The sequence below is a fragment of the Muntiacus reevesi genome, chromosome 4 (assembly GCF_963930625.1).
Source record: "Muntiacus reevesi chromosome 4, mMunRee1.1, whole genome shotgun sequence".
Taxonomy (NCBI): Eukaryota; Metazoa; Chordata; class Mammalia; order Artiodactyla; family Cervidae; genus Muntiacus; species Muntiacus reevesi.
In genome coordinates this window covers 66,753,311-66,780,744 of record NC_089252.1, presented here as the reverse complement: position 1 = coordinate 66,780,744, position 27,434 = coordinate 66,753,311, and the positions used below count along the sequence as shown (strand labels likewise).

The 27,434-nt window shown below is 48.6% G+C and overlaps 1 protein-coding gene and 1 pseudogene across 1 annotated transcript in view; one reads left to right on the top strand and one right to left on the bottom strand.

Annotated features, from left to right (window-relative positions):
* The window catches only part of LOC136167448 (cytochrome b-like), a 38,006-nt pseudogene extending 34,559 nt beyond the window's left edge, over positions 1-3,447 (top strand).
* Positions 3,448-8,502: 5,055 nt separating this feature from the next.
* The window catches only part of CMTM7 (CKLF like MARVEL transmembrane domain containing 7), a 46,419-nt gene continuing 27,487 nt past the window's right edge, over positions 8,503-27,434 (bottom strand). The window contains exons 2-5 of the mRNA XM_065932926.1: positions 17,821-17,994; positions 14,056-14,154; positions 10,709-10,790; positions 8,503-9,111 (exon numbers count right to left, since the gene is read on the bottom strand). Coding sequence (XP_065788998.1) covers positions 9,101-9,111; positions 10,709-10,790; positions 14,056-14,154; positions 17,821-17,994 — 366 coding nt within the window. The 3' untranslated portion in view covers positions 8,503-9,100. The remainder of the gene's footprint in view (positions 9,112-10,708; positions 10,791-14,055; positions 14,155-17,820; positions 17,995-27,434) is intronic.

Here is a 27,434-nt window from a genome sequence, read left to right as displayed (position 1 = left end):
ATTTGAGAGAATCGCATTGAAACATGTATATTACCATATGTGAAATCGATCGCCAGTCCAGGTTTGATGCATGAGACAGGGCACTCAGGGCTGGTGCACTGGGATGACCCTGAGGGATGGGATGGGGAGGGAGGTTCAGAATGGAGGACACATGTACACCCAAGGCTGATTCATGTCAACGTATGACAAAAACCACTACAATATTTTAAAGTAATTAGCCTCCAATTAAAATAAATTTTAAAAAAAGACTGTCATACAATGTGAAGTTCAAAAAAGACAAATGTTGTATAATATTGCTTATATGTGGAATCTAGAAAAAAATGGTACAAATGAACTTATTTGCAAAGCAGAAATAAAGTCACAGATGTTAAAATACACACTTATTGTTACCAAGGGGGGAAGATGTGGGATGAATTGGGAGATTGGGGTCGACATATACACACTACTATGTATAAAATATATAACTAGTGAGAACGAACTGTATAGCTCACGGAACTCTACTCAATGCTATGTGGTGACCTAAAATAGGAAGGAATCCAAAAAAGAGACAAAATATATGTGTATATACATAGTTGGTTCACTTTGCTGTATAGCAGAAACCAATACAACATTGTAAAGCGACTACACGCCAATAAAATTTTTTATTTTTAAAGCCCAGGAGCTGGAATCAGTATATTTTTCTATTGTGCTAACTCAGTCTTTTTGAGCCATTTCTCCAATAAGCTCCCAAAATGAGAGGAAATGAAACTCCAGGACCTTCCACGCTTGTCTTGATTGGCCACTGGCCCTTTGGACCCTGCAGCAGCTTAGGTGAAGGTGAGATTTTCGACATCATGAGAACTATAATACTGAGGGAAGGACATTTGGAACTGCTGGTCCATGTTAGTAAAAAGAGAAAAAAAGTTACCCATTTCCCCTTGACCTCAGTGCACTTCTGGGGTCAGCCATGTTCACACCTGATCAGCTGAGATGTGTCACCCCCACCTCGGGGATGATCCAGATCATCTTCCTTTCTGGCCCAGGAGTTGCTACTTTCCAGTGGTGTAGACAGTGGGCAGGGGAGGGTGACCATAGAACATCTGGGACAAAGTGGTCAAGTTTATCTACATAGATTTGAACAAAATGAAACATCCACCCATTCACCTGCTGAGATCAAAGCAGGTGCAAAAGCCCTTGAATGTGTAGGAGCTCAGGTAGACAGAGGGGCTAATCACTCTTGTACAAGCAGCCAATAGGTGAAGACAGGCCAGGTGGCCCTGTGAAAGACCTCACTGAGGACTCTAGGACAGTGTACCAATGATACAAGTCTCTGCAGGGAAGAGTTACTTCCATGATTCCTCACTGGACATCTCAAGCTTTATGGTTGTTCCGTTACAACCATGGTGGACTTGAGCATAGTCCATTGGTCTGCAGTAGGGGTGATGGCTCCTTCCGCAATGCAGGAGACCCATGTTTGATCCCTGGGTCAGGAAGATACCCTGGAGAAGGAAATGGCAACCCACTCCAGTATTCTTGCCTGGGAAATCCCATGGACAGAGGAGCCTGGCAGGCTACAGTCCATGGGGTCACCTGCGACTTAGCGACTAAACAACAAGAGGTAATGGCCACACATGTTGGTTTTTTTCCACGTATGTTTGTCTCAACACTGTTCTCTAGGTGTGGTTATTTCATATAACTATACATATAATGTAAATAATGAATCTGAAAACTGTTATGTTTCCAAGGGGAGGTCATCCAATATATGGGATCTCTTTACAAATCCAGTCCTGGGGGCCCAAAGACCTGACCATTAAAGCTGGGACATAAGTGACTATTCATGAGCTGATATACAGATATTGTTCATTAATTCCTGGGAGAGCAGGGGTGGGCAATGCACTCTGACTAGAAAGTCCCACGTGAAGCTCAGCTTATCACAGGGGACACCCACTGCTGCAGGCCATCAGCCGTTTGCCTTCACTGAAAGGCTCTAGCATTACAGAGGACCTGCTCACCTTGGAGCTGGATGGGCTTCTTCACTGACCCTTGTCAGCTGGCTTTCATGAGACTAGCACTCCATGAAGGAAGACACCTGTTGGTGAAGTTAAAGGCTTAGGGACTGGGCTTAATTGCAAGATCCATAGTGTTTTCACGACAGAACTTCCTAGAGCTCATCCCACCTATGGAATTTAGTTCGGACTTGCAGGATGTCAAGTTGGAGGCTGTTTTGACCAGAGGTTAGTCACGTTCACAGTCGCTTCTCAGTGGCAGGAGGAAGTTCTCGAATTCAAAAGCTCAACCACACACGTTAAAAAAAAAAAAAAAAGGTATCTGTGAGGTGATGGATATGTTAACTTGACTGTGGTAATCATTTCAGAAAGTAGACATATGTCAAATCACCACGTTTAAATGCAGGAGACTCGGGTTTAAATATGTAACTTTCTATTTGTCTATTATACTTTTGGCTAAAATTTGTTCAACCTCTATATTCTTCTGGCTAGTCTATTATACTTTTTATTAAAACACCACCCCAGCTCAGAGGGCCAGAACCAGAGGAATCGTCATGGTAAAAGGCCTCCATCAGCTGTGCAATGAGCAGCAAGCACCTGTTACTCATTGGTCTGAAGAAGGTGCTAGGGTACGGCGCCTAAAGGGCCTCCAAGATTATTGGGTGTTGGGGCCCTCATTCAAATACGGCCACAGGTCTGACGTCTGGGGGTGGCGGTTACAGGAATATTCCCAGGTTTGGGATGTACTGTCTCTAATTAGACAATATGCGACGGGGCCAGTGGAGCTGGGATTTCTGCCGCAGTTTGTGGTTGCAACCAAGTTTCTTGTTAATTGATTGTGAAATGTCTCTGAGCTGTGATGCAGCTCCCAAAAGGGCTACTTGGAAGGCAGCCGAGGGGAGCGTGGGTGACTAAGCAAAAGCAGTTTGGCCTGTGAAGCCATTATAGAGACGCCTGAATACCCACTAACAGTTTCCATGATAACAAGTTGTGTCCAAACCACTGATGCTCTCTCACTGGAGATCCAGGGCCATAAGTGTATTGCGTGCTACGCCAGGTGGAAGCAAACAGGTTTCATCCACCCCTCGCCGCCACCCTCAACCGCCATTAAAAGAGTAACTACCAGCCATACCCCAGACTGCAGACTAAGAGCCAGGTTATGAGGGAAGCGGCAGCTCCGTCCACGTTGGGAGCTTCGAGTGTGGCGGAGATGAACGTGGCCACCTTCTCACCGAAGCACCCAGAGTCCACAGTAAAGCTCCCGGCTTCCATCGCTCTGACAGTGGGGGTGCAGCTCCCGAGGAAGCGTGGAAACTCCGTGCTGCACCCCTGGCCATCCGAAACCTCGGGTGAAAAGACCGTGGACCCTTTCTTCTCCCAGGAAGAAGGCGCTGTGTCAACTGTTATGCTCAGCGAACTTTACGGGGAAAAGCCCATCCTGGAACCTGCATCTGACCCTTAGAGGAGCCACCAACAGTGGATGCAACGAGTGGATCCCGTGAGCAGGTTCTTACGGAAGAGAGGCAAGCACAGCCCAGACCAAAGCCAACCAAACACCCCCCACAAAGCTACAGCCAGTACTCCGTAAGCTCAGGAGCACGCAAGGCTTCCCCCTGCGTGGGGCGAAGCCGGAGAGCCGACCCACACCTGAGTCTCGTCCCCGCTCGTCCCATGGCTTTGCTTCACCGGGTCTCAGCGGAGTCAGCTCGCACCGAGCAGGCCCTCGCGCAGGACTCGTGGGCTCACTCCAGGATCTCGCGTTGCTTCCTATGCGCAGGCTCACAGCTCCTCCGGTCTGCTCTGCCCGCCCCTTTTATCGCTGTCAATCACCTGCCTTGGCCATTCGTTGTAAAATAGATTCATCTGCACAGAGGTTTTCCTGGGTTGCCTTCTTCCTGGCATTCAGTGGCCTCCTTACCCAGGATTTTTATTTGGAAGGTGACTCACTTCTTATCCAAACGACTCGCTCGTTTGCGAATCTTGGTGGCTTTCTGCCCACCCACTTCTTGCGGGGGCCCATGGGGGGCTGTCCCTGGCCGTTCACCCCTCCCTTCAGGCTCTGTATTTTTTTTTCCTTGGAAGAGTCAGATGCTCCGAGCTGCAACCACTGGGGTCAGCAACCTTCACTACTGTCTTCCAAGGTCGCCCCTCAGTAAGGCAGTTAGTTGGCGCAGCTGCGGCCTATTTTTGGCTTGCACTCACAGACCCAGATGGACCACTTACCTGGGCAGTACAGCCAGTAGGAGGCTGCCGAACGGACCACCCTGTGTGAGCATTTGCAGGGTCCCGTGGGAGACTGTATAAACTCTGCCTCAGCACAGTCTGGGCTCTCCTGGTGGCTCAGACGGTAAAGAATCCGCCTGCAATGCGGAAAACCTGGGTTTGATCCCTGGGTTGGGAAGATCCCCTGGAGGAGCGTGTGGCGACCGATTCCAGTATTTTTGCCTGAAGAATCCCATGGACAGAGGAGCCTGGTGGGCTACAGTCCATGGGGTCGCAAAGAGTCGGACACGACTGAGCGACTAACACAGACCAGTCTGTCCCGGGTGAGGAGGACAAATGTATCCACTGGCTGCTGTGTCCAATTAGCCAGCATCCGCCTATGGGCAGGAACTCTCCTGTAGCTGCGGACTACACACCCACGGCGGGGTCCACGGGAAAGCTCTGGTGTGGCAGTCAAAAGCTGTCAGTGAAGCCTGCGGCCCAGCTCTGTGCTTGCGCTGGAGTGAAACTGGTCACAGCCTTTGCGGGGCAGACACGTGGTCCCTGTCTGGATTAAGAGATCGTACGAAAAAGGGCCAAGAGGATGCCAAGTGTTGCCTGAAAGGAGGTGGGGGCGCGCGGGGGGAGGGGGGTGTGGTGTCTGTTACAGCAACACAATGAAAGGATGACCTACGGCATTGGGTCCTTTTCGTTTAATTATAAAGAATTGCTATACTTATATCTGCACTTTTTAGGCAATACATCGAGCGACACTAGAATTATGCGATAAGAAAAGCAAAGGTGGGGTGAAGGGAGATTTCGAAAGGAAGGAGAACCAGGAGCGGGGATGGGGTGGGAAGCGTGTAGTTACAGTTAAATGTGGTCAGAAGCTGTGTGGTCAGAAGCCAGTGATCAGCGCGTGAGCATCACCAGCTAGGGGATTATGATGCGTCTGAGTGCCTGAGGTTCCAATAAAACCTGCAAGCTGTGCTTCTGATCCCGAACCCTGGATTCGGATGTCTCGGCTCCGGGCCGGGCGGCGGCGCTCCCCACGGCCACCAGAAGGCGGCGCTGCGGGCGCAGGGAGCTGAGCAGCCACCTGCAGGGCCGGGTGCTTTTTCGCAGAAGGAAGCCGAGCCCGCGGGGAGCAGAGGCGCTGCTCGGGCGGGGTACCCGGCTCCCCGGGGAGGGCCCCGCCCGAGCGGGCGCAGGAAGCAGCTGACTTCCTGCGCCCCCGCGCCTCCCCTGCCTGCCCGAGGACATGTCTTAGTCACGTGGGGCTTCTGGCGACCCCGGCGGCGCTTGCGGCCGCCCCTCCACGTGCATCCCCGGCCCGGCGTTTCTTTTTCCTTTTTTGATAGTTTCGACCAGATCAATAGCTTTCTGGCTATTGACTGTTTAATCCCTCTTCAGAACTGAATCCGGCGCAAGACTTCATACCATAGCGTTTCCTTCTTTGCACAACTCTATACAGAGCTAATCATGGTCTCTTTTTCTTGACAGTGAATCCCCAACAAGCTACCAGTTGCCTCAGTCTCCTTACAAGGTCCAGAAGCACCAGCTATTGTCACCGCGGCCTCCTGAGGAAGTTTCTCCTGGTGTTTTTGCCTTCTACAATCTGAACTGGTCACTCTGTCCATTTGTCTGGTGTCTAGTGGGCAGCCAGGCAGCTCCCTTCAGCGCAAGGGGTGCCTCTTTTTTTTTTAAAGCAGGTAAGTCCCCCATGTCAATCTAAATCACACATCAAATTCCATTATATAAAACTGGAAATATGGCATTCATATAAATTACTCATTTACATTTATAACACTGACTTGTAATGAAGTCAGTCTATGAGTGTAATGACGTTAATTGGAACAACATGCTATTTGGAGGAAGGCGCTAAATGGGGCTGTATCCTCTTCTGTTCATTCACTTATCTGTTTTAGTGGCTGGCGCTGGAGGGAGCCTGGCTTGCCCAGGATATCCTGGAAGGTTCTCAGAAGTTCACCTCCCATTCCTGGTGTCTCCCTGGACCAGCCAAGGTGCAAGGCCAGCCTTCTAGGGCTGTGTAAGGCAGGGTTCCCACTGTCAGCATTTGCCATCAACAACAGAGGAGTGTGCATCTTAAGATGTTAATATATATTTTGCACATAACATTGATATCCAGGGACTTTGTTGATGGTCTAGTGGTAAAAACTCTGCCTTGCAATGTAGGGGACCTGGGTTCAATCCCTGGTTGGGGAACTAAGATCCCACATGCCTTGGGCAACTAAGCCAGTGTTCTGCAACTACTGAGGCTTGATGCCACAACTAGAGAGTTTGAGTGGGCAAGGAAAAGATTCAAGTGCCTCAACTAAGACCTAACACTGCCAGATTAATGAGTTAATTTTAAAAATAGGATAACTTTCTTTAAAAAATTTAAAATAAAGATTGACCTCTGTGAACCCCTGTTCACTGCTACAATTCAGAAACCGCCCTACAGTGGGGAGGAAGTGGTACCCAAAGGCCTGCGGTATTTCCATGGCAACAGAAGGTAGCAACCCAGGCTAGAGAAGAGGCCTGGGAGGTGGTGGCACAGGGAGTGGGCTAGCTTCGGGTCACCTGAGCATCCTGACGCTTCAGCCCAGGCTGAGAATGGAGCCTTTAAGTCCAGGTCAAGCTTCCCGGTCCAGGGTGAAGACCTGGACTCAAACCCCATCTCCAGCCCTGACTTCATGTGCCCTCTGCTTTCTCCTGGGGTCTCCCCACTCCTCCACCCGGCCTTCAGGACAGATGGGCTTCCTCATGGGGCCCCTGGAGGAAGGGGCGGTTCTGTGGCCGCACCTGGGAGCCTCAGTGAGCAGAAGTCTTTTCTTGTGGATGGTGAGGAAACATCTGTGCAGAGGCCTGCCTGACGGAGGGCACCACCTCACCTTCCAGGTCCCTCCCCAGGGCTCTGCCGCCTGTTTGTGGGAGACCATGTGGGCTGACCCACTTTGGTCTCACCTCCCAGGGTCCCTGGTGCCACAGATGTCAACACCCTTTCCTGGGTCTGCAGTGGTCATGGTGAGCTAAGACTGGCTCTTGCTCCTTGGGGCAGGTCTCATGCCCCCTGAAGTGGAAGCGAGGAGTCCTAACCATCCTCCCACTATGGGTCCAAACATCCCTCCTCTCATATCTCCGCTTGGTCCAGCCTGGCTGGGACTGCTTGGTGGGTCACCTCCCCGTGCTGGGAGCTGGGTGGTGGGGACAGAGTTTGGCTTGCTCGTGGGCACTGCCCCTGAGACGACAGACCTGTTTTCTCTAGACCCGCAAGCCTTAGCTGTTAGAACATGGTGCTGGCCTCTGCTGGACTGTGATGCCTGCTGTGGGTGGGCAGGACTGTGTCTCCGTCTTTCTCTATTTCCCAAGAAGCTTATCAGTTACTTAGGAGCCTTAGACAGAAGGTCCTGCGTTGCTTTAAGAGAAGAAAAACTCTTGGTGAAATATAGATAACATAAATGTTAACCATTTAAACAAATTTCAGGTGTTAATTACATTCAGATTAATGTGCAGCCATCACCACCATCTCCAGAATGTTTTCTTTTTTCTTTTTTTCTTTTGGTGGCATGTGAATTCTTAGTTCCCCAACCAGGAGTCAAACTTGCAGTGGAAGTGAAGAGCCTACCCATTGGACTGCCAAGGAAGACCCAACCAGAACAGAATATTTTCACCTTCCCAAAGGGAAACTGTACCTACCCATTGAAAGTGAAAGTGAAGTCGCTCAGTTGTGTCCGACTCTTTGACCCTGTGGACTGTAGCCTACCAGGCTCCTCCTTCCATGGGATTCTCCAGGGGAGAATACTGGAGTGCGTTGCCGTTTCCTTCTCCAGAGGATCTTCCCGACACAGGGATTGAACCTGGATCTCCCGCATTGCAGGCAGACTCTTCAACCTCTTAAATACTCCCAATTCCGCCCTCCAGACTCTGGCAACCAATCACCATTTTACTTTGTCTCTGTGAATTTTGCCTACTCTAGGCACATCATGTAACTAAAATCATATAGTATTTGTCCTTTAATGTCTGGCTCGTTTTACTTAACAGAATGTCTTCAAGGTTCATCCATGGTGTACCATGTGTCAACATTTACTTTTTAAGGCTGCCCAAGTTGCTTTTGAGTCTTATGTGAATTATGCTGGCTTCCACCCTTAATATCAATGTACTTTGAAAATACACAAGTCTTCTGAGGCCAGGATGATATGCATTCTTTCCTCTTCTCCCCTCCAATGGGCACATGAACCTCATGGGTCCCGAGGTAGCACGTGCCTCACTCTGGTTTTACAGCCTTCTTCTAATTTAATAAGAACTCCTGCAATTGGCCAAGTCAACATTTTATTTAAAAACATACATACACAATGGGAAGAATAGGAACGGGGCCGTGACACCTCCTAGTTGGGGACTAGCGGACCGCATGGTGCTACCAGGAGGCCTCGCTTTTAAGAGTGCACCTTCAAGACCGGATTTCCAAGCGAGATAAATTAGATGATGGCTGTGTTTTCAGAAGAGTTTAAGGCAGCGCCCCTCCCGAGGGCTGGGGAGAGGAAGAGGCTTCATAGGAGTATTCAGAACCCCCTCCCCCATCACCATAAGCGGAGGGGTGTGGGGGTGTGGGGGGTGGGGGGCATCAGTCCCTGAGGCAGTTCTAAAGCTGGAGGAAGAGATCAGATTTTCCTGGCGGCTGCTTTTCTTTCCCAGACAGGGAGGCATATTCTCTGATGAAGTGTGGAAGGCGGGAGAGAGGGGCTGGACCCGCCTGGAAGCCGGAAGAAGAGTCCTTCCCGCGCCTCCCACCCGGGGATCCGGTGCGAGGCCCGAGACCCCGGTTTCTTCTGGGGTCGCCAGCTCAGGACCCTCCATCCGCGGAGTCACACGTCCGGCAGGGCCTCCCACAGGGCTGGGGGGCCCTGGGGGCGTCAGGCGGCGTCTGGGGGAAGGGAAGGGCAGGGTTGAGGGGGCCGGGCCCGCAGGGCTGCCCCGGGGCTGCGCATGCGCCGCGTCCCCCCACCCACACCAAGGCTGGGGAATTACTTTGTGTTTTTTCAGTCCGGTTGTAAAAACGAAATAAAAGGTTCCCCTCCCTGCTCCTCCCCACCCCAGGCTTCTTTCTCAGAGGTACTTGAACTCCTTTAGCTGTTTCTTTCGGGTCTTCCTCCGTAATTTTAACATATTTACATCAACGTTGATTGATGTATCACTTTTAGACATTACCTATTAACTTTTTCACATTCTTTTTTCGTCATTCATTCTTTCTTAAACAGCCTTACAGGGATATAATTAATCTACCACACAGTTCACTCATTTAAAGTGTGCAATTCCGTGGTTTTCACTGTATTCACAGAATTGTACAACCATCCACACAATCTTAGAACAATCTCATCGTGTCCAGAAGAAGCCCCAAATGCACACGCAGTCATTCCTGTATCTCCTGCCCCAGCCCTAAGCAACCGGTACTCCACTCTCTGCCTCTGTGGACTTGTCTATTTTGGACATTTTTCCTAAAGGGAATCCTACCACCGTGGCCCTTGGTGACTGACTCTTCACCCAGCCTTCTGTTAGCTTTTTGCCAGTGACAGTATTAGGAGGAGACTGAAGCTCTACTGTGGCAAGCACTCTGTAAGACGCTTTGATATTTTTAATGTATGTTTTAAAAACAAAAGAATGAGCGAGAGTGCTGATTCAAAGAAAGAAGTAAAGTATAGCTGGTTCAACTTTCAGCAATCCTATTTCTAGGAATTTATTCTAAAGGTGAAAAAACATTAGGTTGTGTGTCTGGGGATATATTTACAAGGATGTTCATTGGTTCATTACAGCATTGTTGAGTAGGAAAGAATTTTTAATTAAAAAATATATAGTGTGCTCAAATAGGAGACAATTTCAGTAAACTACGATGCTGACATGCAAAGCAGCCAGTGCTACACAACCGAGCCATGAAGGATGCCAGAGCAGGACACTTAATTATGTGGAGAAAATGACCGATAAGGGGCTGGGCAGGAACAGAGGAGTAGTTTGCAAAATCATACACGAAGTCTGATCCTTTAATAATTGCACATCTCTTGGGACTTCCCGGGCAGTCCAGAGGTTAGGACTCTGCACCTCCACTGAAAGGAGCTCGGCTTTGATCCCGGGTCAGGGAACTAAGCTCCTGTAAGCTGCATGGCATGGCCCAAAAGACAAAGGCACATCTCTCTCTTTTTATATTCACAGCAAGGAAATGCTGAAGGGACAGATACCCAGCAGGTGCTAATTTCTTGGTAGTGTGATAATGGTTTTTATTTAAATTTTTTTTTTTTTTTAATTTCTATTTTCTAAATATACTACCTTTTATTTCTGTCATTAGGAAACTCATTTAAAGAAAACGCTTTGCCATCAAGAGAATGAGAATGTTGGGGTGACCCAGGGCGCCATGGAGACAGAATGGTGCTCTGTCTGTGGTCCCCTACTGCCAAGCTCCAGAGCCCATGTCCTCCCATTCCTGAGCACAGGGAACCTTCTTGGTCATCTGTATTCAGACCAGAACTCACCTGTGGACTGGGTCACGCACGAGATCTTGTAGGACAGCCACACGCTCGCCAGGCAGAGGAAGGTGGCCAGGAAACCGAAGATCTGTGCAAGAGAGAGGGGCCAGGAGGTGCCCAGGGCAAGGGCCAGTCACGCAGGCAGCCCTTTCAGCGGCTCATCCCTGTGCCTGTTTCCTGTACTGGCTGTGGCCGCGAGGGACCCGGGGACTCATCTGACCTGGCCACCTGTCCTCACGCAGGCACGGGGGTGATGCCCTGGCCCCAGTCAGGCCTGCAACTGGGTCGCAGCCAGGCCTCTGGGCTCCACCTCTCACCTCTTCTCCAGACAACTACGTGCCCCCGCTCAGGTTTATATTTACAACCCAGCTGCAAGCCACCAGTCTTTATCCTGGACTAAGAAGACAGAAAAAGGAGGAACAGTACATTTTATTTGGGTTTCTTAACATTTAATGTTCAAATGGATCTTGGTATGGTGGCATCACATGCACTTCATCCATAAAGGCTTTCTGTTCTGTCTGGCTTCCCAGCTGTGTTGGAGCCAGAAGTTGAGGCCCCCATACCTGGCGCCAGGTTTACACGTATTTAAGTAACATCAGGCTGAAATAAGTTCAAGCGGCATGCCTGTCCTTCCTGCGTTCCGTTGTGAGCACCTAGCCCTACGCAGCCTTCTCATTTGTGGTAGGCAAAGGGCCTCCCGGGCTTCCCTGGTGGGGAAGTTCTTTACCTTTTTTACTTTCCCAGATGGTAAAGAATCTGCCTGCAATCCAGGAGACCCAGGTTCGATCACTGGGTCAGAAGATCCCCGGGAGAAGGAAATGGCTACCCACTCCCATATTCCTGCTTGGAGAATTTCACAGACAGAGGGGCCTGGAGGGCTACCGTTCATGGGATCACAAAGAATCGGACATGACCGAGTGACTAACAATTTCACTAACACTTTAAAGGACCTCACGGAGGATTATTAAATGATGGAGTGAGAAGCAGACACAGACTCAGGTGTGTCTGCCTGGGACTTGGACGCGTGTAGCCTTTCCCGACTTGTCACAGAGGTCCCCAACCTTTTTGGCACCAGGGCTGGGCTTCAGAGAAGACAATTTTTCCACGAACCAGGGAGGAGGGATGGTTTCAGGATGATTCGAGTACGTTACATTTATTGTGCACTTTATTTCTATTATTATTACATCAGCTCCACCTGAGATCATCAGCCACTAGAGCCCAGAGGTTGGGGACCTCTGGTTAACAACAACTGCAGGGCAGGTACTAACACTGATGGAGCATTTACTTCATCCCAGGCAGTCTTCTAAGCCCTTCAGATGCATGGCTTCCTTTAACCCTCAGAGCTCTGCCAGATGAGACCAGAGGTCTGAGCCCAGGGTTCCTCTCTGCTCACTTTGCCAGGTGTCCACAGGCCCCCCAAGTGCATGGCCGGGGCCCCCGGAGGTCCAGCAGGAATGGCCCAGAGCAGCCAGCCCAAGCGCAGGACTATCCTGCCTGCCTGCTGGTTCCCACGTGGCTGCCCTGCCCAGCACCCCCCAGCCTCCTCTCCCCCTTGTCCATCTCCCTGGTTCCTTTTGCACCAATTGTCTGCACCACATAATCAGCCTATTACAGCCTGTCCCGGCCTCCCATTGTCTGTTCTGCACAATTAGCACATTGTACACTGTCCTGCTCCCCAACTGTTCGCATAATTGAACAGTTTATTACAGGGCCACATAATGTGCTTCTGGGCGACAGGGCCTTGTGTGCTAACTGTCTCATGGCCCTGGCCTCCTAAGAGAATCACTTTCTCATCAGCAGGGACTGTATCTTTTCATTTCTTCTGGTTTCTCTGGGTCCATGCTGGTTCCCACAGGACAGGTGGAGGACAAGTGGGGGTTGTTGGGAGTCCAGGGCTAATACTGTCACGCGCCACCCGAATCAGAAAACCCAGCGGGACTCTGCCCGTGTGGTCCTGAACCACGGTAAGCATAAAGCTCCTCTGTCAGCGGACAGGTGGGAACTATCCCTCTTCTTGGAAACTAACCTCCACAGTGGGGAAGGGGTATGGGAGGGGCTTAAGGGCACAAATTTAGGGGACGAGCGTTCAATCCCTGGGTCAGGAAGATCCACTGGAGCAGGAAATGGCAACCCACTCCAGTATTCTTGCCTTGAGAATCCCATGGACAGAGGAGCCTGGCGGGCTACAGTCCATGGGGTCACAAAGAGTCAGACACGACTGAATGACTAAGCTCAAGGGGCATGAGTGCTCAGAGGTCCGGCTGCCCCTCTGCAGGGACCTTCTGCCCCCTGCAGACTCCACCAGTTGGTGGAATCCCAGGCACTCACTGGCTCTCAGCCCAAAGTCAAGAGATTTTGAGTTCCATGTGGAAGTGAGTTACTATCACACAGACAGCTTCTCTTCAAACTCATTTGAAAAGTGAGGCAAATTGGTTGTAGCCCACAGGCTTCCAAACTATAAACAATAAGCTAAATCAGAAATCAGATGACAGGAACCTATAGATCTTTTAAAGAATATGGCTTCCCATATGTGACTTCTAAGACACATGTGGGTTTCCTGGTGGCTCAGACAGTAAAGAATCTGCCTGCAATGCAGGAGATCTGGATTCAATCCCTGGGTCGGGAGGATACCCTGGAGAAGGGAATGGCTACCCCCTCCAGTATTCTTGCCTGGAGAATTCATTCCATGGACAGAGGAGCCTGGCGGGCTACAGTCCATGGGGTTACAGAGTCAAACACGACTGAGTGAGTCACACTCACACAGACACATCTGTGTGTCTCTGGGTGATAAATACATGTAGCTCCCACCATGCTCTATTTTTGTCCACTTCATGCTCCTTCCATTCAGGTTAGCCAGTGGGTCAGTGTTCACCTCTGAAAGGTACAGAAGTGTATTTCCTGGTCTGAATACTGTGAATAGTCAGGAATGGCAAAGCTGAGACTCCTGGTGGGTATCACTAGCTGATCGCAGGACTGTTCCCTGGGCCCTGAAGGGAACTTCCCTGTGCAGAACCCTTCCCTGCACAGGGCTGAGACAGCCCCGATCAAATGACCAGGGCAAGCATGAGAATTAAAACCTACTTATCCCCTGATTTAAGGAGTGGCTGTAAGAGAAAGGGGTCTGGGCCGCTGGGGCCATTTGAGTTTGCACAGCCCTGCCCGTCACCACCTGACACCCTCTGCCACGGGCCCACGTTTCAGGTTCTCTGGGGACTACTGCTGATGGATCAAGGTGGAGACCGATCCTGAGAAAGAAAGGCCCCAGAGAACAATCCCTTTGCCGCCCTGTGAGGAAGAAAGTGGGCATTCAGAATAGGAATTCCTCCCTGCCGCCTCCTGGGAAGCGTCCTCACCGCTCCAGCCACCAGTCCGCTCTGTCTGTAACTCTGGGAAGCTGCCACGATGGAGGCGATGAGGAGGAGCAGGGTACCGATTAAATAATGCAGGAGTTCCTGCGGGCAGAAACAAAGCAGGTCAGTGGGGTTCTCAGGAGAGAAGGACAGACACTTCCTCTTCTCCCGGTAACACCCCAGCAGGGGCAGGGGAGCTCATAGGCAACAAGAAAGGATGGCTGGCCAGGATGAGGCCAAGCAGGAGAGAAAAGACGCTGGGCAGGCAGGAAGAGAGGCGGCAGAGACAGAGATGCTTCTCAGGTGAGCAGAGACGTCCCCTAAGGATGGCTCCACTCCTGAGGTCAGGCTGTCCATGGTTACCTTGACCTTCAGGCTAAAGCTACTAACAAGCAAATGAGCTGCTTGCAACTTCCAGGCTGGAGCGTTTCAGTGCAGTTCCAGCTCTGAGAAGTAAAGACCCTTAAAGAGGTATGTGCCTTCGCTTCTGCTGCAAAGAAAGGTCTGGGCTCGCAACGTGCTGGCTGTGGTGGCTGCCTGGAGGGCCTCCCCATTCTGCGGACAAAAGTCCTCCCAGTTCTACTCGCATTTTGTCTTCCCTCTTCTTGACTGTTGAAAATGTGCCCTCAAGCCAGACTGCCGAGGGTCTGCAGGAAGGGCTGACTCCATCTTTGCTTCCCTTGGGTCCATAGGGCCATCTCTTTATGCCCTTTGCAGGTCCTGGAGGAGGTGGGGGTCTCTGTCTTTTGACAACAAGAGGATGCTTCGCCTCATGCCGCCCCTTCCCTACCAACACCAGATCAGAAGGGCGAACTGGGGCTTAGGGCCACCAAGAGCGGACTGTGCTCTAAAGAGAAATTTGTAGCTGTTACGGCATATATTAAAAGTGAAGAGAGGTTTCAAATGAATAATCTAAACCTTCACCTTAGGACACTGGGAAAAGAAAAGCAAGCTAAAACCTACAAGAAGAAAGAAGGAAATAGGGATCACTGCAGAAACGAATGCTACAGAGAAAAGAACAACAGAGAAAGTCCATGAAATCAAGAATTGGTTCCTTGAAACGATCAACACAACATAGAGAAAACTTTAGCTAGACTGAGAAGGGGGGAAAAAAGAGAAGAAAAACATTCAAATGGCCAGAATCAGAAATGAAAGAGGGGCCTTCACTACTGATGAAATAAAAAGGATTTTAAAAGAATACTGTGATCAGTTGTACAGCAATAAGTTAAATAAGTTAGATGAAATGGAGACATTCCTAGAAAAACATGCTACTGAAAATGACTCAAGAAGAAATAATCTGAATAGGATCTATAATAGTAGAACCTGAATGAATAACAAAAACACTACCCACAGAAAAAGCCCAGACCAGATGGCTTCCATGCAGAATTACAAACATTTAGAGAGGAATCAATACCAACTCTTCCAAAACTTTTCTAAAAACATAAGAGAAGAAAACACTTCTGATAACAAAACCAAAGAAATCACAAGAAAACTACAGACCAATAATATCTCTTATGAACACCAATGCAAAAATGTCAACAAAACACTAGCAAACCAAATCCAGTTACATGTAAACTGAATTATACATCACAGCCAATCAGAATTTCCCCCAGGAATGCAAAGCTAGTTCCACATATGAAAATCAGTGCAATAACAGAATCCTAGAGAGATTCATCATCCTGCATGATTGTCTTAATAGACAAATGAATTAAAGGTAACTTCTTCTATTTGATAAATACCATCTCTGGTGGCTCAAACAGTAAAGAATCTGCCTGCAGTGCAGGAGACCTGGGTTTGATCCCTGGATCAGGAAGATCCCCTGGAGAAGGGAATGGCTACCCACGCCGGTATTCTTGCCTGGAGAATTCCATGAACAGAGGAGCATGGCAAGTTACAATCCATGGGGTTGCAAAGAGTTGGACATGACTGAGTGACTAACACTTATCTACAAAAACCCCAGCTAATGTTACATTTAATGACAAAAAACTAATACTCTCCTCCTAAGACTGGAACAAGATGATATCCACTCTTGCCACTTCAACATTCAATTTCTTGCAATAAGCCAAGAAAATGAAGTAAAAAGCATCCAGACTGCAAACAAATGTAAAACTATCTCTATTTACAGACAGTATGCTCCCATAGATAGAAAACACTAACGAATCCACTAATGAACGGTCTACTAGATCTAATAAATGATTTCAACACAATTGAGGATACAAGATCAATAAACAGAAATCAATTGTATTTCTATCCACGTGCAGTGAACAATCCGAAAATGAAATTAATAATTACATTTGAAATAGTATCACAAAGGGTAGGATACTTAGCAACACACTAAACAAAAATAGTATAAAACTCATACTCTGAAAATTACATGACATTGTTGAAAGAAGTTTTAGAAGATCTAAGTAAATGGAAAAGCCTTCCATGCTCATGGATCACAAGACTTTATATTATTATTAAAATGGCAATACTCTCCAAATTTATCCACAGATTCAATGTCATTCTTATTAAAATCTCAGCTAACTTCTTTGTGGAAACTGAAAAACTGATTATAAAGTTCTTATGGAACTACAATTCAAAATAATCCTGAAAAAGAACAAGCAGGAAGACTGCTGGAATGCAACATGTTATATCCACTATGGAAAATAGCCGGGCAGTTCCTCAAACAATTAAACAGTTACCATGTGACCCAGCAATTCCACTCTTAGGTATATTCCCAAGCAAAATAAAAACATGTCCATACACAAAACTTGTATACAAATGTGCACAGCAGCAGGATTCACAATTGCCAAGAGACAGAAACAACCCAAATATTCATCAATGATAAATGAATAAACAAAATGTGATTCAGTGGTTAGGACTCCGTGCTTGCACTGCAGGGGGCATGGGTTCGATCCCTGGTCGGGGAACTAAGATCCCATATGCCACGTGGTGCACCTGCAACAAACAAATCAACAAAAAGCCAAAATGTGGTATATCCTTTCCATGGGTTATTTCTTAGCTATAAAAAGAAATGAAGTGCTGATACATGCTATAAATAGATAAACCAGGAACACACTCTACTAAGTGAAAGAAGCTAGTCACAGAAGACCACATCTATGAGTCCACTTACATGAAATCTCCAGGATAGGAAAAGTTATAGAGACAGAAAGTCAATTAGTAGTAGCTCAGGACTGCAGGAGATGAGGGGTAGGAGGTAATAGCTAAAGGGTAGAGGGTTTCTTTTTGAGGTGATGAAAATATTCTAAAAATGAGGTGACGGTTGCACAAGTCTAGAAACATACGGAAATCCACTGAACTGTACACTTCAATCGGTAATTGTATGACATGTCGACAAAGTGTAAGAAAGCCGTTTTAAAAATAATATAATGGGAAGAAGAAACCTTAGCAACTTCTGATATCTTTCTTCACACTTTGCCTGTCCACTTTAGCGGACAGATCTTATCTGTAAGACAGTGTAAATACCCACGACCTCGATCAGCTTCCTGCTTCCACATTCTACCTCCAAGTCACCCCCCATTCAGCCCATTTTCTGTCACTTGAGAAAACCAGCATGCGATGAGAAGCGCAGCCTTCTTGCAGCTTGAAGGTGAGTTTTAGAGGCCAGTAGAACACGAGGCAGAGAGGGCCACCCAGCCAGTGGGAAATTCAGAGCTGAGACAGCCAAGGAGGCGGGGTGGGTAGACGGGAAGGACAACGTCAGGTCCCAGCACCCAGCCTGCGTCCTGACTCGCGCTGGGGAGAGCGGCCTGGCCGCTCCCTTACCGACAGGGGCCAGCTGATACAGGTGAGCACGCGGTAGAGGCGGAAGAGGTGCACCAGATAGAAGGCGAGGATCATGATCAAGTTGCAGATGGTGACCACTTCGAAGTAGCTGTAGGCGCTGTAGCTGGTCCAAAAAGAGGTCCTCACGCAGATGAAGGCGATCAGCAGCGTGACCTGGGGCAGGAACACAGACACATCAGAGAAGTGCCCGCCCGAGATGGGCACCCAGGGAACGAACAAGACAACAGCGACTTCCCTGGAGGTCCGGGGGTTAAGACTCTGCCCTTCCACCGCGGGGGGCCCGGGTTCGATCCCTGGTCAGGGAACTAACATCCCACAGGCCCAAAAAACAAAACAAAATGCATACGGTGATAAGACAGATTTATAAAACAAAACACCACAACCACCCACAGGGGGCTGAGGAGCTGCCACAGTTGAGGTTACTTCCTCACACATTGGCAAGGAACAGAGCAGTTCCCCCACAGGACAAGCTTTTGACACATAGGCCACTGTGAACACAGGATGGGAGGGAGTGGCATGTCCGCCCTAAGTAGTCTATGTAGCAGCAGGGTGCAATCTTAGAGAGAGAGGGGGCAGGGATTCTGGAAATAACCAGGCCGGACCACTCCCCTATCTGCTCAGCCTCCACAGAGTCAGATATGGACCCCAGCGTTCCATTAGGTTGACCTAGGAAGTTGCCAATACTTGACTATTTTTGACCCACCAAGATGTCAAGTTCATACAAATAACCTACCAGCTGGCAGATGGTAAGTTGCTGTTGACAAGAAATCAAATAACAATCCAGCTAAGAAGGCAGATAAGAGAATTTTATTCGAGTCAAACCGAGGATGATAACCTGGCAAACAGATTCTCAGAAACTCTGAGAACTGCTCCATTGAGCAGAAGTGAGAGGTGCAGTTTTATACATTTTTGAGGCAAAGAAATTATGTATCATATTGATAGGTTAGCATTGAGTACACAGTTCGTTGAAGTGTTTTTGTTTTTTTCAATTATGCATGTACAGATAAGCCTTTGGTCAATGTGACCCCTTGTTTGAGATGGAAAAGAAATATATTAATCATAGGGTTATAAAGAATCTGAAGAAAGAGGCCTTCTTCTCAAAGGCTGAGTTCGTCTTTCTGCTTTGAGGAGGTCTGGTTAATGAATAACATAGATTCACACTGCACTTTGGGAAAGGTCCACAAAGGGAGCATGTCCTTAGTTATTGCTGGCTTTTTTTTTTCTTCTGTCTCAGTTTGATTGTTCTACCATAGAAAATTTACAATTTTCCTCATCATTACCATATACTGATTGCTTGATGTGATCTCATTGAGACGTCCCAGAACTCTGCCGAGTCAGCAAAATCCCCCCATTCCTGCTTGTGGGGAAATGGAGGCAGACAGTCTCCACCATCAGCCTACGGCTACCCAGTTAGAGCTTTCCTGGTGGCTCAGACAGTAAAGAATCTGCCTGCAATGCAGGAGACCTGGGTACAGTCCCTGGGTTGGCAGATCCGCTGGAGAAGGAAATGGCAACCCACTCCAGTATTCTTGCCTGGAGAACCTCATGGACAGAGGAGCCTGGCGGGCTACAGTCCATGGGGTCGCCAGAGTTGGACACGACTGAGTGACTGACACCCAGCTTGTAAGCAGTGGGAGAGGGATCTGAGTCTGAAGCCTGATTCCAGGGATCGTGTTCCTCCACTTCGGATACAGTTTTGCTTTCCAAAATGTAAGCCCTGACCACGAATGACCTAAGGAGGCCAGAGGCATCATCAAACGTGTGGGAATTCCGGCTAAGGGTGGTGCTTGCTCCATGCCCTGCCCTCCCTGCCGCGCACCCTGCCCCATCCTGGGGCCTGCTATGGGAACTCGCTAAGTATATTGTTGCCTGAATGAATGAGTGTGCACAAGTAATAAACTCATGACCTAGTAATGAATGAGCAGGTCGGGTCGATTATTAGCAACATAAGAATACCATGGGAGGGACATCCCCGGTGGTCCAGTGGTTAAGACGACATGTATCCCATCCAGGGGATCCAGGTTCGATCCCTGGTCGGGGAACTAAGATCTCACATGCGCACGGCATGGCCAAAAAAAAAAAAAAAAAACCAAAAAAACGGGAGGGCAGACTGGAAGAGGAAAGAGAAGGCTGAGTTTCTATGAAGGCCACTCACAAGAGAAGAAAGTGTTGCTCAGCCCAAACGGGGGATGAACCGATAACACACAGGTGTTAAACGTATGTGAAGTCTCAGTCAATATTAAAAGTGCAACCAATTTAGGACAAAGGTTAAATCTTTCATACTGCCTCTGGCCTACAGAACAGTGACTGTTCAAGGGAGTGTAATTTTGTGTTCCATGAGACAGTTGGTGATGTCTGGAGACATTCCTAGTTGTCACAGTGTGTGTGTGCGTGTGTGTGTGTGTATGTGTGTGTGTGTGTGTATGTGTGTGGTGGGGGGATGCTGACACCCCTCCATGCACAGGACAGCCACCATAATAAAGAACTATCTAGCTTTCCTCAAGCTACGGTGCTGCCGTGGAGAAATCTCACTGCAGAAAGTGAGCAGCTATCGTGAGAATTCAATCACGAAATCAATCTAAGGCTGGCCAACTCTAAAAACGCTGTTTTCTAAAGCGCCTCATTGCTAGCATTCTATCAAGGTCCTAAGTTACAGAGACATCAGCCAGCAAAGAACGTTCAGCTTGAGGCCTAAAGTGGGCGTGAAGAGTGTTCTACTTAACAGATCAAAGCAGAAGAATGTGGCCCTGACACTCAGGGACCCTCAACGTTTGCATATTTCCCTTCGCTAATGGGCAGCCTGAGGAGTTTCATTTTTTCGGTTCCTCTCCAGCCCACTGGCCAAGGATGATATAACGACTCACGCCTTGAAGCTGTTTTAAAGCTCCAAAGGGAGGCTTTGCTTCACCCAGGAGTGTGCCTGATGGTCACAGCTCTGCTGCTCCATCAACACCCCCCGCCCCATTTCCAGCCCTCGCCTATCTGGGGAGTTAGGTGGGGGAGTCCCCCCACCTGGCATGGATCCTCTCACACAGGCTGGGGTGGTTTAATTCACTTAAAATGCAAATAACCCAGGATTATGCAGTGTGATTTCGAGGTGGAGAAGCAATTTTGCACCTCATTGAATGCACAGATTAGAATCATTTTTATCAGTCTTTATCTGGGGCTGAGTCTGCAGACACGTGGGTAAGTTTCCCCAAGCAACAGAAAGGCAGGTCTTCCCCTCGAGTCCCAGGGCTGAGCCGAGAAGTACACGATTGCTCTATGACCCCAAACTACCTCCATCTTCTCTGGGAACCCTCACTATGAAATAAGACTCCCTGAATTCTCATCCCTGGGTCTCAGGCCACCAGTCATGCATTCTTCTCCAGTAAAGCCCGATTCTGGCCAATCTCATTTAGAGGGCAAATGGTGTATACTTGTGCATGCTACCAAAAGCTTCCTTTCTGCCCAAGGAGGCATCATTGCTACTTTAGCTAGCCAGCATCTTAGCTAGTGCACTTTATTCTAGACTTTTCAGGAACTCCTCAGTAACCTCTGCAAATGCCTTGAATCTTCCAGATTGACACTCAGGGGGCACGTGGAAGGGTGAAGCAAGGGAAAAGAACAGACAATGCAGAGAAAAGAGCTGGGATGTGGACAACCCCGCCGCCTCCATAATCAGCCCTCTCAGGACCTCTTTTTTTCCCTTCCCCCTTCATTAAAAAAAAAAATGAAGTAGAGTGGATTTACAATGTGGTGCTAGCTTCAGTAAGGTAATTCAGTTATATATGCATATATATAAACACACACAACATATATATGTCAGTTACACATATATATATGTACTTTTTCAGGTTCTTTTCCATTATAGGTCATTATGAGATACTGAATATGGTTCCCTGCGCTGTACAGTAAGTCCTTATTGTTTATTTATTAGGACCTTTTCATGTTTCCAGTTAAAAAAGCCTGAACTCAGAGAAACTGAAGTGAAGCAGGCTGGAGAATTTCTGGAAGACACAATCGGTTCTGTTGAGAGTACTATCAGTGTGATACCACCTGAAGGACTCACTCATTTCTCTGGGTACCTCCTCTGTGTGTGTGTGCTAGCTGCTCAGTCATGTCCGACTCTTTGCAACCCCATGGACTGTAGCCCACCAGGCTCCCCTATCCATGGAACTCTCTAGATCCTCTCATAAAGGTCTTTTCTTTTCTTTTTTTTTTCCAGCTGTGCCATGCTGCTTGTGTGCTGAACCTAGGTCCTGGCAGTGAAGGCTCTGAGTCTTAATCATCAGGGAACTCCCAATCTGTTCTTTTATAACAAACTGTCACGCAAGTTGAAAATAAGGCATCTAATATAAATGTCCAGGGGTTTAAAAGTCATGGTGTAAGAACCTTCAACTCAAAGCCACGTCTCTCGGATCTGCCATGGCACTGTTTGGAGAGACCCTGGCTTTGCCTCAGATGAGAAACCACCCCCTCTCCCCTAGACTGAGTTCTTTCGGACTCCATACTATCAGAATTCTTACTATTAGAAAGGAGATGAGTGTTGTGAAAGCAGCATGAGTTTCGATTTCACAGGAGATGAAACCACCCGAGAGAAATGACTGTCATCCCCTTAGAACTCTGGAGACTAACAGAGGCAGATCTGAAGTCCACGGCCACGTGCCAGGCAGTGAGCCCAGGCTTTCAGGCTGGGTGGGTCTCCTTCAAAGAGCAAATGGAATTCTGAAGTCTAAGACGGACAATTTCTGGACAAGCCTCCAGCAGCGGTGCTCAGGAGATGAACTGCCCAGGGACGTCCCCTCGGCAGGTCTGTCCCCTAACACCCTGCCCACGTCTGGCTGCAGATGGCACCACGCACCTTTGTGTGACAGCCTGCCGGGGCTGGGTGCCAGCAGCTCACCCACCCCACCCTCTCGCAGGGCTTTTCTTCTGACCTTGGAATAATGTTTCAGTGAGAGACACAGGCAGGAGGAGGGAAAGTAAGTGATGAAAGGCAGGATCAAAAGGCCACAGACCCGCTCTAAGAGGCTTTTCTGGAAAAGGCCAGGAGATGAAAGCTGGCTTGTTCAAAAAGTCAGAGATGTGGGCAATGATGCAGTGATGGGAAAATGTATCTGTAGGTGTAAGCAGGCCCATCGGTGGCTCTGCCTGGGGCGGGGAGGATGGCAGGAGATGGCGATATTCCAGCTGTGGCTGAGCTCTGCCCTGGGCTCGCGTAGACACACCCCTGCCTGTCGCTGAAGCCCCCTCCTCTAACCTCCAGGAAATGGCCCCGCGCGCCAGCTCATGGAAAGGCATGTGCCAATGGACTGTTCCGTGGTAAAATTCACTTATTTTCTTGTATTATAAAGATCACATATGGGGAATTCCCTGGCAGTCCAGTGGTTAGGACTCCACGTTTCCATTGCAGGGGGCACAGGTTAGATCCCTGGTTGGGGAACTAAAATCCCTCAAGCTGCACGGCCCTGGCCAAAAAAAAAAAAAAAAAAAAAAATCCATACAAAGTTGTTCAGTTCAGTTCAGTTCGATCACTCAGTTGTATCCGACTCTTTGCGACCCCATGAATCACAGCATGCCAGGCCTCCCTGTCCATCACCAACTGCCAGAGTCCACCCAAACCCATGTCCATTGAGTCAGCAATGCCACCCAACCATCTCATCCTCTGTCGTCCCCTCTCCTCCTGCCCTCAATCTTTCCCAGCACGAGGGTCTTTTCAAATGAGTCAGCTCTTTGCATCAGGTGGTCAAAGGATTGTAAAAGGCGCTTTATGAGGCCTCGTGGAGATCTTTAACGGCATTATACCCAGGCCCAAGGATAAGTGCTCCACAGTTTTTAACCAAGTTCATCCTCACAGCAGTCCTAGGAGGCAAATCCTGTTGTCATCCTTTTATAAGGAAAATAAGGCACATGGCTGCGCATCCCTGCTCCCAACACCGCCCTGCCCATGGGACCTGATTGCGTCTCTCCAGGCCCCTCTCCCTGCTCCTGGCCTCTGCTTTCAGCCAAGGGCTTGAGCCCTCTGTCTGCTTCCCGCTGGGAGCAAGCACAGAACAGCCTGTGGGACCCTGGATAATAGAAGGGAAACCTGCCTTGATTCCAATGCTCTCACACCGGGAGGCAGGGCTCTGGGGCTCCGGCTCAGAAAGGTGGGGCCCTTTAGAAATGACAGTCATGTCAGGCGTCCCGCTTAAGTAATAGGGTCACTCCATAATTACATGATCGATACTTATACAGAACAGAAAATCAACTCATGAAGTGTCTAAGAAAACAAAAAAATCACCCATAATCCCACTTCTCAGAGATAACTACCACCTCTGGAGTTTAGGGTATTTCTTTCTACACATGGATGTTTTGAACACATACGTATTATTTTTCCCTCTCAAAGACTGGATTGCACGCTCTGTACAGTTGTTTAAGATAATTTTTATTTATTTTTGGCTGCACTAGATAAATTTTATTTATTTATTGTTGCTGCGTGGGCTTTTCTCTAGTTGCAGTGAGTGGGGGCTTCTCATTGCAGTGGCCCCCCTTGTTGCAGAGCGCGGGCTCTAGGCTTCAGCAGTTGTGGCTTTAGAGTGCAAGCTCAGTAGTTGTCGCCCACGGGCTTAGTTGCTCTGCAGAACGTGGAATCTTCCTGGTTCAGGGATCAAACCTGTGTCCCCTGCATTAGCAAGCAGATTTTTCTTTGTTTTTGCCACTGAGCCACCAAGGAAACCTTTATACACTGTTTTATACCATGCTTTTCATTTTTTAGAAGACTTTTTCTTACATGGCCCATCTTGAAAGTCATTATTGAATCTGTTACAATATCGCTTCTGGTTTCTTTTTTATGTTTAGGTTTTTTCGGCCAGGAGGCTTATGTGATCTTAACTCCCTAACCAGGGATGGAACCCATGCCCCCTGCACTGGAAAGTGGAGTCCTAACCACTGGACCACCGGGAAAGTCCCTACACCCTGCTTTTTAAAAAGATAAGTACTTTATCATGTGTAGTCCCTCCTCACTCACTTATTCTGCTTCAGGGCCCCAGCAGGCCCTGTTCATCTGTTTAGTTTTCATTGTCTGTCACCCCTGATTGTAAGCCCCACGATGCTGAGGGTTTTGGTCTGTTTTGCTCACTATTGTTGTTCCAAAGTCAGGACCCTGAATGGCACATGGATTCTCCATAGCTACTATTTTTGGCTGCAATGAATGAATACAGTTTACAGTCCACCCACTCCTGAGGCCTTCCATGTTGCAGGCACCTGGCAGGACCACGCTCTTGCCCCCTCATGCCGAGAAGTGGAGAGAGAAAGGAGAAAGCATCCCCCGGGACAGGTCCCACCACTAACACATGGGAAGAGACCCGCACGTTCAGGCTTCTCTTGCGCATGTGAAACAAGCGCAAGCTTTGACCCCAGACACAAGGGGTCATCAGGGAAGCTCTGCAAAACGCACACACGTGTTCAGGTGCAGATCGGGCCAGAGTGATGCTGTGACCAGCTGGTCACCCCAGCCCTGTGCATTCTTCTCTGTACGCAGTTCAGCGGCGGGCGCAAGGGCAAGGCCCAGCACTGAGGAGGCCTTCGATGATGGGTGCAGGACTGAATTTAGGGCAAAACTGGATTCTCACCAGCGCCCCAGGGTAAACACAGCCTGTGGGTAGATGACAGCCTCTTCTCTGCAATCACGTCGCCTTGGCTCGGGTTACGGGAGACAGCACGGAACACAGGGGTTTGCTTTCAGGGGTCCGCTTGCTCCCCAAGCGGGAAGGGGCCTTAGCAGGGGCCACCACAACAAGCACGCAGGGTGCTGGATGATTAAGACACACCCTGGGACTTCCTTGGTGGTCCAGTGGTTAAAACACTGCGCTTCCAATGCAGGGGGCCCAGTTTCTATCCCTAGTTGGAGAAATAAGATCCCGCGTGCCATGCAGAAAAAAAAAAAAAGACACACACACATATACCCTGAAATATTTATGGATGAGATAAATACAGTAGTACAGGAGCTGCCTCTTCAGAATAATATGGGAGCAAGTGTGCATGAGGGATCTTTTGGGAATGACGGAAAAGATCTAAAATTGGATTATGGTGATGGTTGCACAACTCTGTCAGTTTACTAAAAATGTATGAATTGTACGCTTAAAATGAGGAGCTTTTATGGTATGTACATTATACATCAATAAAGTTATTAAAAATTAAAAGGGAAGTCTAAGGAGGTGAAGGTATAATTCAAGGAGGATGGAGGGAATTCCCTGGTGGTCCAGTGGTTAGGACTCCGAGCTTCCACTGTTGGGGGCAAGGGTTCCATCCCTGGTCAGGAAACTAAGATCTCATCTGCCACGAGGTATAGGAAAAAAAAAAATCAAGGAGGACTGGGCATGAGCTGGTGGTGACTGCTGCCACAGGTAATGCAGGTAAAGATGCGATGAGAATAACTTCGAGTAACACACGGAGAGTCCTGGTGCTTCACCCCCAAATACGTATGCAGTGAACCATGAAGTAACAGTTAACACTGACCTAACACATGAGGATTAATACTAAGCTCAGGCTTGGGAGGCACTGCCCGATTTAACACCCAATTGTCATGTATCTAAAAAGAATTAGCACATCTGTTGATCCAGTAACATCATCTTTACTAAATTATCCTACTGAAACAGGAAACCCTTAACTGAGGAAACAGTATTAATTTAGATTGGGGGAAAACAGAAAATACATGAAATGCTCTCTTTCTTTCTTTTAAAGATTCTAAAACCTAGAGAATGGGATGAAAAGACCCCACTGTGTGACCGCCACCCCCCCCCGCCCCAGCCCAGGGTCTGACTCAAGAGTAGGAGCTAGTGTTTCTCAGAGGTTCCCTGATGAATCATGAGAAGAAAGCAAGAGAGAGAGAGACTGCTGAGAATCTTCTCCAGGACTGGGGGGAGCAGGGGCAGGGTCAATGGCCTTTGCCGGGATGTGAGCTTTCTACAAAATGCTAAAATGATGAAGCTTATTCTCAGGGATGGCTACTGTGCATCAGGTACCTCCCACGAGCCAGGCCCTGGGTTCTGCTCATATGACTCCCCTTATGCAGATGAGGAAACCGAGATGTGGGAAGTGCCGGTCCCAGGCCACAGAGCTATTTGCCCGGAGGAGGAATTCAGTCTTTTCCATCCAATTCCACAGTTTGGTTCTTCATCACAGAACCCTGCTTCTGCCCCTTTTTATGTCTGTTTTTTCTCCCCAGGTTGAGGTCCCAGGTGGCGGTCCCAGTGGTAAAGAACCTGCCTACCAACACAAGAGATGAAAGAGATGTGGGTTGGATTCCTGGGTCGGGAAGATCCCCTGGAGGAGGGCATGGCAACCCACTCCAGTATTCTTACCTGGAGAATCCCAGGAGCCCGGCGGGCTACAGTCCATGGGGTTGGAAAGAGTCAGACACGACTGGAGCAACTTAGCACACACGCACGTGGGACAAGGCAGATGACTTCATTGGCAAAGCTTTAATAAAGCTCTCCCTGAGGACTCAATGGTCTGGGGTAGGAGACAGGATGGACTGCACAAGAGGCTTAAATTCCCTGCAGCCAAATATTCTGACGCCCTCGGCCTCAGCAGTGAGGGGTAGAAAGAACATCTCACCCCTTGTTACT